This window comes from Cinclus cinclus, chromosome 24, assembly GCF_963662255.1.
Source record: "Cinclus cinclus chromosome 24, bCinCin1.1, whole genome shotgun sequence".
NCBI lineage: Eukaryota > Metazoa > Chordata > Aves > Passeriformes > Cinclidae > Cinclus > Cinclus cinclus.
This window is the reverse complement of record NC_085069.1, coordinates 7,040,894-7,051,432: the sequence shown is the minus strand read 5'-3', so window position 1 is coordinate 7,051,432 and position 10,539 is coordinate 7,040,894. Positions and strand designations below refer to the sequence as shown.

The following is a 10,539-nucleotide window of genomic DNA, read 5'->3' as shown; positions in this document are numbered from 1 at the left end:
CTGAGGGAGCTGGAGAGGGCCTCAGCCTGGAGAAAAGGAGGCTCAGGGGGGCCCTTATGGCTCTGCACAACTCCCTGACAGGAGGGGACAGCCGGGGGAGATTTGGGATCTGCTCCAGGGAACAGGGACAGGAGGAGAGGGAACGGCCTCAGGCTGGGACTGGGGCAGGCTCAGCCTGGACAGCAAGAGGAATTTTTTCACGGAAGGGCTCCTAGAGCCCGGGGGTAAATCCTCCTCTGGCCGCAGCCCAGCCTGCACAAGGCGGAGCCACATTCCTGCAGCCCTGCCCCAGCAGGAACCAGTTCCTCCTGCTGATTAAAACCTACACCAAAACTCAGCAGGACACAGGAGGCTTTGAGATCCTACTAAATAAAAGGAACACTGAGACAAGCTGAGTAAAGCAGGAGTGTTTCAATTATATTTTACTCTTCATTAGATTGTTCATTTGAATGTTCGTATTACAAAATTAGCTGCCGCGGTCCACAACTGGATGGGACTTCAAGAAAGCTGTCTGCTTACTCAAAAGAGCACAAACTCGTATTTCCTTTCAAAGAACTCCATGAAACAATAACATCCTTAAAGCTAAATAGTGCTAAAATTTCACATAATCTACATTAGTTTTGGTTTTAAATAATTTTACCAACCATTATAAAATTAATGTGTTTGCATGTATCAGGTTACAGACATTCGCATTTCAATCAGGGTGAAGTATCCCATGCTGGAAGAAGGAGTTTAAGCAATTGTATTTCAACAGTGGCTAATTCTTATTGCCTCAGAACCAAGCTTCCGCAAAGTATTGAACAAGAAAATGCAGGACATTGTTTCCCCACAAAACTATTAAAAGTCTGTTTCAAGCAACAATAAAATGCCTTCTGGAGAGGAAGCATTTATAAAATGCAGAGCTATTCCAGCGCAGTGCTTGCACAGGGCATTCACTTCATTCTTCCCATTTAGATTCAAAACCCTGATCATTGACCAGATGAAGAGGACAAATACCCTCTGAAATGTTTGCACTGGCTTGGGGAGATCAGGAATTGCAGGTACTCCACTAGGTCTGGCTCCCAGCTGAAGTGAACTGGGCAGCAGCTGCTGAGATCAGGAGAGAAGGGGTTGAGGCAAACTTGAACAGTTAAAAATATTGAAGGAAAGCTGGTTGAATTGCTAACTTACCATGCACTCACTCCTGAAGGAACACTGTGCTGATACCACAGATTCCACATTGTGTTAAGTCTGCAGCATCCAAACATACAAGTAGGAAACTGTCCATGTATTCCATTCCCTTGGTTCTAACCATCTCTATGTTTTACACATAAGCCAATCATGCCCACAGGTGACCTCATACTGCTTCAGGCCTTTGTTTGTTAAAAAAAAAAAAAAAAAAGATAAAAAAATCTTCTACTTCTATTAGAACTTCTGTTCTACTGGGCTTAAATCCCTGAAGAATCCATACTGTGTATGGAAGGCTCTAAGTGTTGTGCCTTGATGCAAATAAATGCACAGTAAATGTTTATTGTGCAGTTTTCCTCCCCCTAAATTTTTCCCTTTTCCCTCACAAAAACTAAAACCAAATTTTAAAACCAAAGCATGAATATGTTACCAACACACATGGACAGGTTTACAGTCTTCTGTTTTTTAAAGAACAAATGACAAAAAGCATTCAAGAATATTGCAGGGGTTTTTTTTAACAGACAAGTAGCAAAACTTTGTACCACCTGGAACAGAACTGCTGAGACAAAGCTCCCCACACGTTTAGCTGTAATACTTAAATAAGTAACACCAATGCAAGAACTTTCTCTTAATGGTTACTAGTGTTCAAGGAATCAGAGGATTGTGGAGTTATGTAGGTCTTTGTACCCTGTGAATTACAATTCCACAGGTGGCACCGAGACACTTCTCACAACAGTCACATGGCTTTCACTTTGATTTGCTTCATCTTCATCTGCTTCTTCTCAAGCTTCTTCTGCTCACGCCGCAGAGCAGCTTCCTGTAGGCAAGGACAGGGATCTGAATAAACACAGGCGATCTCTTGAAGGAACAAGCAGATCATTTCAGAACCAAACAAAAAAGCCCTCCAGCACTGGGGTTCACATCTCACCAGGAGCCTCTGTGTGTTTCAGAAAGGAGCAGCAAATACCTGACAATTATCTGCCCTCCAGCAAACAGAAATCAAAGTTGCCACTGCTGCTATACCTACAGGCAGCCCTGGAGATGTCCTAGGAGGGATGTGGCAGCAGCCTGTAGCAATGTAACATCCCCCTCACCTCCAGCCGACGCTGCTTCTCAGGATCCTCTTCGTTCATGATTCGCTCCTTCTCCGCCCGTTTCTTCTCCTCCCGGCGGGACTGGGCAGCCTCCTGCCTCTGCACGTGAGTCAGCTTGAGGAAGTTCTCTTCCACCCGAGCCCTGTTCTTGTCGGCTTTTTGTTTACCCTTTGCACAGAGAAAAGCAAACAGTTTGTACCCATTTCCCCACGGGCAGAATGCAGGATCTCTACCAGTCGTGCAAGAAACATAAGGATGTAGGGGATGCCTAAGGAGCCAGTGGTAATGGTTTCAGTTTCGTGTGATGGTCAGAAGGCAGAAAAGCAGACACTACTTACTTCTCTGTTCAGCCGGAACTTCTTCGCTTTGTCAATGGAGTAGATAACCATGCTCATCAGAGGCAGCAAAGACTCCATGTCCTTTGGGGAAGTGTTGCCTGAACCAGGCACTGAAATAAAGAGTTCCTTGTTCATTCACACAGACTGGCAGTACTTGTCTGCTTGCTGTGATGCTCTTCCCTTATGGTTCGCACTGTTCATGAAATAAAGATGCTCTTATCCTGATCTTTAGGAAGCTTCATTTGGAGCTATGGACTTGAATTTTGAAGAGATTTGAAGATCTAGTATTTTCTAGAATTCTCCCAACAGGCCACTTTTATTTCAAACCAGGGTAAACCAACTGAGCCTGAGCAAGTTCAAACTGCAAGACTTGTGGCTTAAAAACAAGCCACCCCAAGAAAGAGGAGTGTGAGCTGAGGTCAGTAACAGCAAGACTGAGTGTCCTGTTATCATGACAATATGCTGCTCAGTCCCCAGTGTATTGCTGCCTGCTGTTTATCGATCAACGATCCTGCCACATGCACTGAAGTCACTCATCACACAGTCCTCCACAGGTGAGCATGTGACTGACACTAATAAAGCCCAACGCTCCCTCCAGACAGACACACACACACACCCACACACACACCCCACACACCAGTTGCCTTACCATTAAATGTAAACAAAAGTGTCTTTTTAGTTTCGGGCAGTTTTGTAAGCTGGCCCTCCCTAGAGGAAAGAAACTAGTGTTTGGAAGGAGTAAAGAAAAATACAAAGTAACTAGCATTGCTCTGAAAAACCATGAAGAACCAAAAGACACTGGGAAAGTACTTGAATAAAATGAAAATTAAAAGCTTGGCTATAACCCAAAGTTAAGTTTCAAACTAACCAGATTCCTGAAGTATTTTACCCAAAAGCCTGCAGAGAAAAGGCATGAGTGAAAACATACAGCACCTGCCCCTGTGACTGTCAAGAGGGCATGTGAGCACTAAGAAGGCCTATATATTTTGAATTACATCTAGCTTCACAGACCCCCTTGTTGTTTATTCCATTAAAGATCTCTAAATATTTTAGGAGAACAAAATATTTTCTCAAGAGTTTAAGTATTCGCTGCCCAAAATTCCGCAGTATTCTATTGTGAAAATCTCAGGCTTACATTTCACAGATCCTCCACAATTTTAGTGCAAGATATACATATAAGCTGTCTTATAATCAAATCAAAATATTTATGTTCATTTGTTGATACACCTGTGAGCATAACACACCCTTGCAAAAACCTAGGTGGCAATTCAGAGAAGACACATCACCCACCACTTAGCAGTTCTGCAGCACCCCTGAAAGCCCCTCTGGACTAGGAGGCTCAGGGAACAGCAGAGCTGCTGCCTGAGTATTGCTGAGGCACAGCTGAGAAGGAGCTTGGCCTTTATACCTACTCTTGCATAAGCTTTGGACCGGAGAACTGGTCCGAGAACTGGACAGAGTCAATCTTGTCAGCGTAGTGTGTGAGGAAATGGATCATCTGAAAGAGAAACGGGGTTAGCTTTTCCCAACACCAATCCAGCTGCAGCCTACCCAGTCCACAGGGGTTTGCCAGGTTCCCTACCCAAGGCAGGGAGCTGGAACTGGATGATTTTTAAGGTCCCTTCCAACCAAAACCATTCTACAGTTCACAGTTACACTGATAAAGACATGAACTTTTTCCTTTAACTTTTCAACTTTTTTTTTTTTTTAACATAGAAGTTATAAATGCCAGGATTACCAAGGAGTATCCGTATTAATTCATTCAGGTTTACCTTAGCATCCATCATTCCCTCTGTGACCTCTCCCATCTCTGACAAGATAGCCAGCGAATCTGGTAGCCCGTATTTTGCACCAGACTTAGGTTTATCACTGCAGAACTCACTCTGTTTCAAAGAGAACAATGCAAAAGAAAAATAAGCACAAGCCATTAAGTATCTTATCAGACTGAACTGTTCTGGTACAGATGGACCTCGGAAAGTATGTGAAAAGAAACAATAAAAAATAAACTCATTCACTCATCCTGGCTGGGGACATCTCAAACACAGTCAAGCATCAACAGTCTTTGAGCCAGCATTTTCCTTCAGAAGTCAGCACTTTAAGGAAGAAGATAAAACAATTCTAATACATACATACTGGAGTGTTCAAAGTGGATTAAGGCATTTTGCTTACACTTTGATAACAGAACAAAAACTGGCATCCTACCAACTACACTTCATGCTGTTACTTGAGAGAAAAGATTTGCAAAGCACTGCTTGTTATCACTGGATTCTTTGCAAGCTATGCAATTCTTTTCATGCTTGAACATATGGAAAGTTTTAATTTCAGATCATGTAAAAACACATGACTTAAACCCACATTTTCCACACCACTAATTAAGTTTAATTTCCAATCCTTGAAGATATCTTTTGTGCAAATTAAACGAGGTGAAGTGACACTCGTGTATGCTGACAAAATTCGGCAGCCTCTTAAACCAACTATATCCCAAAAGAAAAGTGTAAGCTGCTTTCCAGTGCCTCTTTCCCTGCAGGTCTGACAGGGGAAGCACTTCTGATGTTTGATTCCATTAGACTTTTATCTGTAGATGGGAATGGCTTTTCCCCACAAATTCCAACAGGTCAGTCACAGGTTTTCAGCTGGTCCCAAGAAAACAGTGAATGTGCAAATTACATTCTTACATGCTATTATTTATCAATGTGCATGTACTTACCAGGTCCTGCATCTCTTTCTGAAGTCTCACCAGTGCTTTTCTGGTTCCAACAGCAAACACATAAGTATCCATATCTTCATCATTCATTGTCACTTTTATTTGCTGCGAAACAGATGTTATTAGCCCTGGTCAGATTTCCATGCTTGTCTGATACTTTGATTCCCAAGAACAAGGACTAAGCAAGGACAGACACAGCTAAGAAAAAGGTGGTTGATTTAAAGCTTTTCAGTGCGTCTTAAAGTCAGGAAGCTTTTTAACTAGACTGAGCACACCATTCAGTATTGTGCTGCAATGACAGTGACTAGAACAGCAGAGTTGTAAAAAGAATTTGCAATTAAATATTTTGATATAAGTAAATAAAATGACAGATGCATAGAAAGAGTATTCACAGTGCATACAGTCACTATTCTTTCCAATGTAACCTCCCTTAGCACTTATACTCTCTAAGAGCAAGTGGGAAGGCAAAAAGTAACATTAAGAATATAACATCCACACCAACATATGGGTTTAAGCAGTCCTGTTCAGGCAGACTGAACAGATAGATGAACAGTCACAAAGTATTTCAGATTGTAAAACCTATTTTTATCAAGGCGACATCTTGAATCATGATGGACTGCTCACAAAACCACTCGAATTATTAACTCCACAGATAAAGCAACTTCCAGCCACAGAAGTTTGTATTGCACAGGCAGGAAAGAAATACAAACGATTCTTTGAGGTTGTTTCAACAGTTACTGAACTGGAAGATATGGAATACTGCAGAGATCACCTGGAACAATCACAAGCAGCAGAGCAGAACCGAAGGAATGCAACAGTTTATCAGAGCAAATGTGAAGGGCTGAGCACGCACCACTTGGTCTGACGCCGGCCTCATCATGCGCGCCAGGACGTTCAGCAGGTCCTGCCTCTTGAGAAACTGAGAGCACAAGGTGGCAAACACAGAAAACAGCTGAACAGACAACAGGAAAAAACTCCTTCCTTATATCTGGCCTGAGTTTTCCCTGCATGACCAATCCTGCTCAGAAGCAGGCCCGCTTTCTGCACTGGATGAGCTTCTCAGAGCTTTGTTCCCTCAAGTCACATGAACTGTGGGACTGTTCCACCCCAGGTGCAGGGCTTTGTATTTGTCTTTGCTGTCCTTCCTTGGAATTCCTGCTGGTCCATTTATCCCTCTAAGCGGCAAATGGGCTCTTCAGCCTACAGTTACCTTGGCTCACACTACACCTCTGGTTTCTATACTCTTCCTGCAAGCACTTGTTCTTTGGTGCCAACTTTAAGGGGCAGCATACAGGTCTGTACAGACCTTCAGATGACCAATTTTCCCTCATGCGTGTGTACTCAGAACTCTGTGTCTGAATGTGAGCACAAATGCCAAGCTGGGATTCCATGCTGCTCCCACAGTAAAGGAAAAGCCTCTAGAACCTGACAACTGGTGACAGGTAAACAGCACCACAAACTCCCTCTTTCTTACCTTTAACTGGATGAGCATTCCTTCACAGCACACTCTTCCAGAGCACCACAAGTTATATATGTGTTCATTTTCTTGATTTAGTTTCCCTGTGCTTGTAGCTTCTTTACTAGTGCCATCATCCCCTGAGGAAAACAAGTGAAAGAGAACTGCAATCTCAACTCTCAAATTGAGACACCATAGTTCAGCAGAAGGCTTACAGCTCACGATACCACGGTAGGGAGAAGGATTCTCTACAGCCTAAATGCCAGTCTAAACCCAGCTTTATTCAAACACTAGAACTGGATCCCTGTCATTATGGAACTCACCAACAAGAGCAAAGTTACTTTCTAGCAGCTCCCTGTGAGTGTTGAACCAAGCATGAGCCAGGCGGTTGTTTTTGTTCTTCCCAATGATGTAGTTCATGATGTAAGCCAGAAGACCTGTTACCATCAGGATCTCCATGTAATAACTCTCCCAGCTGTTTTGAAGGTGAGCAGGGACCTGTGCAAGGGAACAGAAACTGTGATTTACATATTGAACAAGTGGATTTTATACACACAAAAATTTGGGAAACAGAGAGTAGTGGACAAGTTCCATCCCCAACACAGCAATAAGCTCCACAAAGGCAACAGGAGAGAGCTGAGCCTACATAATGCACTTGGCTTACTGGGGCACAGTAATCATACAGGAAACAACTGATAACAGTACTCCCAAAATACCTGCTTAATACAAAAAAAGGACTCACTTCCACGTGAGCCTGGGCTAGCACACATCCCTCAGAGTAAACAGCCCAACACTTAAATTCACTGAGCATTCGTACTTGATACCCTGCCCATCACAGCACTATCTGAACATCACATAACTTCTTAGCAAATCCAAAGTAACAACCAACGCCCAGGAACATTCTCAGGATCCCAGCAAGAGCCACAGACTTCATGAGGCAGCAGGGAAGTCTTCCTGACCTTGCCACCTCAGAGGCTAAAAAGCCATTCTGCTATCACTGTACCACCATTAAGTCATAAAAGGACCCAAACCTGTATTTTCACTGCTAACATCAGCTATAGTACCTAAAAAGAGATCTCGGGGGTAATACAAAGACAGATATTGAGCACCTGATCATTCTGTGAAAGACTATTTCAGTAGGCAAAAAGGTGATGAAGGGTGGGCAGAGTGATTAGCTTCAAAAACCAACAGAGTTGAGAAGTTCTAATCTGACACTTAAGCCATAGACAAGCTAAAAACACACTGTGCTCATTTAGAACCCCAGTGACATTCCTGGCATACTGTCTTAAGAAAATAAGTGATGCAACCACAAGTAGAAATTGGATCAACAGTTATACCTACATTAACTATTGTTATGGGGTCTTTATTTTTGCTGTGAGATGTGTCTGGTTTCTCTTCATACCCTTCAAACTCCTCATCATCATATGGTTCACTCTCAGTGTCACCTTCCTAAAGGATGGAATCACAAACAGCATGAAAATCCAAAGCCCAGCAAGTAAAATCCAAAAAGAGAAAGAAAGGTGAAGGGACACTATTAGAAAATTCACTGAGGATGGAGGCAAGGCCTTACCTGTGTGTCCGTGTCATCAAAGTCTTCCTGATTTTCATCGTGACCTTCAAGCTCTATAGTGGCTTCCTCTTCATCATCTTCTGTAGTGATGACCCTCTGAGGAGACTCTGTGACTGTATCTTCACTCACATCTTCAAATTCAGCAAAGTCATTATCATCATATTCCATAATGTCATCCCCATCCTCAAATTCATCGTACTTTGCCAAAGAAAAGCTCCATGGGATGAACAGGACAGCAATAAAAATATATAAATTCTTCATTTTCACTAGACAAAAAAATTAAATCATTGTAAGAAGTCCTTGTCAATTCTGTTACATCATACCTCCAGTAAGCCCCAACACACAATGCACAATATGAAAACACTACTAGTGAGACCAGAGAGAGAAATAAATCCCTGGCTGATCTTGCCATCTTCTCTATAAAGAAAGTGACTACTGGTACAAGAACAAAATAACGCTGAAGGAGAGGTTCTGGACTCTCCTCAGAGAGGAGAGCAAATTCACATCTGGCCACACTTTTCAAATGAGCTGAGATGGAAAAGGATTTTGCCCTCAGCTTCCTGTCTTTTCTGCTTGAGTTTAAAACAGTCCCAACCTCCCCTGCAGGTTGGGGTGCCTTCTCCAAGGCCCAAAACAGGCAGCAACAACCTCCCAGCTGCACTTCACAACCAGGCACAGAGGATCAGCTGCATCAGGCTCTGCTGTCAGGCTCATTTTACTCCCTCCCTGCAATCAGATCTGAGTGGGAACATGAATGTTAATCAGAGTGCTCTCTCACAAACTCAGAATAGAAATTATTTGTTTCTAAATTTGACCAGCATTCCTCCGAGTGCCTCATGCAGGGAACCCACTGCTATGAATGACAAGGACGACTAAAATAAACACCTTTGTTAAACACTCCTCACTCCAGCAAAAACCCACACAGAACATGGTCACAGAACCTTAATCAGGATGGAAAGTTCAGCAAGGCCGAGCCCAGGAACTTGGAACATCGTGTGGGAACTTCACAATTTTGCATCAATTTAAACGGAACCCCCCCCACCCTCCAAAATACTATTTTGATAGGACGGAATTTGCACTCTTTAAAAACGACAGGACAACAGAGCCACCTGCTCTACCGAAGTCGAACATTTCACAGTAAGAATTCACAGACTATTTGAGCACGTCCACCTTCAGAAGACCCGACAACTCCAAACAGCTTCATGCAAAATAAACTGGTACAGCCAACTCGAAGGACACAGTTGAACTAGAGGTGGGTGAGAGCTGGAGCACCCCCTTGAGCAATCTGTCAGAAGGGTTCCAAGTAAAAATTCCAGGAAGCAGAATATCCTTGGCAGGCCCTCCACGAACCACACGCCACCGACTTTTCCTTTCAAGAGGAACGGATTCATCCTCCGACCACCACAGCGGCCGCCCAGACCCCACCGGGAAGAGAAGCCACGTCCAACAGTCCATGGCAAACAGCGCTGCTGCTGCTCCCCTGTACTGAACACTCACCAGCCTCGGGCTCGCTCAGCAGATCTCGAGCCTAGACCCGAGCTCGGTGGCGGATTTCGGAGAAGCGCTCGTCCCCAGCAGGTCGGGCCCTCACCGTGACCGCCGCCCGAAGCGGGGACACCACCGCAGGTGTTCGTTATCCCGGGGACACTCCAGCTCCTTCCCGGAACACGAGTCAAGGTTACCGAGATAAAATCACAGATCTGCCGCCCTAGGTGCGGTCTCTCTCACACCCTCGGGGCGGTGCCCGGACCCTCGGCCCCGCCGCCAGCTCCTCCCGCCCCGCAGGCCGCGCACGCCCGGTGCCCTCCGCGCCAGCCTCCCCTCCCGGAGACCCTGCCGGTACCGAGCTCCCCGGAGGGAGCGAGCCCAGCCCGGCCGCCCCGTGAGGTGGGAGCGGGGTGTCCCGTGCGGCGGGGGCCGGGGCCGCGTTACCTGAGTCACGGGCCCGGGCCGGCCCCCGGCCCCCGCTCCGCTCCGCTCCGCCGTACCGGGGCGCCTGCGCAGTGCGGGCCCCGCCGCATGTACGGATACACACGCGTGGGCGGGGGGCGGGGAACGAGCGCAGCCCTGCGGCCCGGGCAGCACCCGGGGAGCAGCGCGGTCCCGGGACAGCCGCTGCCATTTACCCTCTCTCGGTTCCGCTCCCGGTTTTCCTGCTCCCGCCTTTGCCCGGTCCCGCCGCCCTCACTCGCCGCTGCTTCACCTGCGGG

General features: G+C 45.4%; 1 protein-coding gene across 8 annotated transcripts; it reads right to left on the bottom strand.

Moving 5' to 3' along the window:
• Positions 1-404: 404 nt before the first annotated feature.
• Positions 405-10,527, bottom strand: CCDC47 (coiled-coil domain containing 47). Of its 8 annotated transcripts, none has more exons than XM_062507864.1 (14): positions 10,456-10,527; positions 9,827-9,985; positions 8,330-8,595; positions 8,101-8,208; positions 7,083-7,257; positions 6,778-6,899; positions 6,157-6,222; positions 5,307-5,408; positions 4,372-4,482; positions 4,012-4,097; positions 3,249-3,307; positions 2,600-2,709; positions 2,262-2,429; positions 405-1,984 (listed from the first exon to the last, which is right to left on the bottom strand). In XM_062507864.1, the coding sequence occupies exons 3-14, from the start codon at positions 8,588-8,590 to the stop codon at positions 1,904-1,906; spliced, it is 1,449 nt and encodes a 482-aa protein (XP_062363848.1). In that variant the 5' UTR covers positions 8,591-8,595; positions 9,827-9,985; positions 10,456-10,527; the 3' UTR covers positions 405-1,903. The 8 variants fall into 8 exon arrangements, 7 of the variants coding, with proteins under 7 accessions (XP_062363848.1, XP_062363850.1, XP_062363846.1 ...); XM_062507866.1 differs by lacking the exon at positions 10,456-10,527 and adding an exon at positions 10,262-10,292; XM_062507862.1 differs by lacking the exons at positions 9,827-9,985; positions 10,456-10,527 and adding an exon at positions 9,439-9,809 and having other exon boundaries at positions 405-1,352; positions 1,855-1,984.
• Positions 10,528-10,539: the final 12 nt, after the last annotated feature.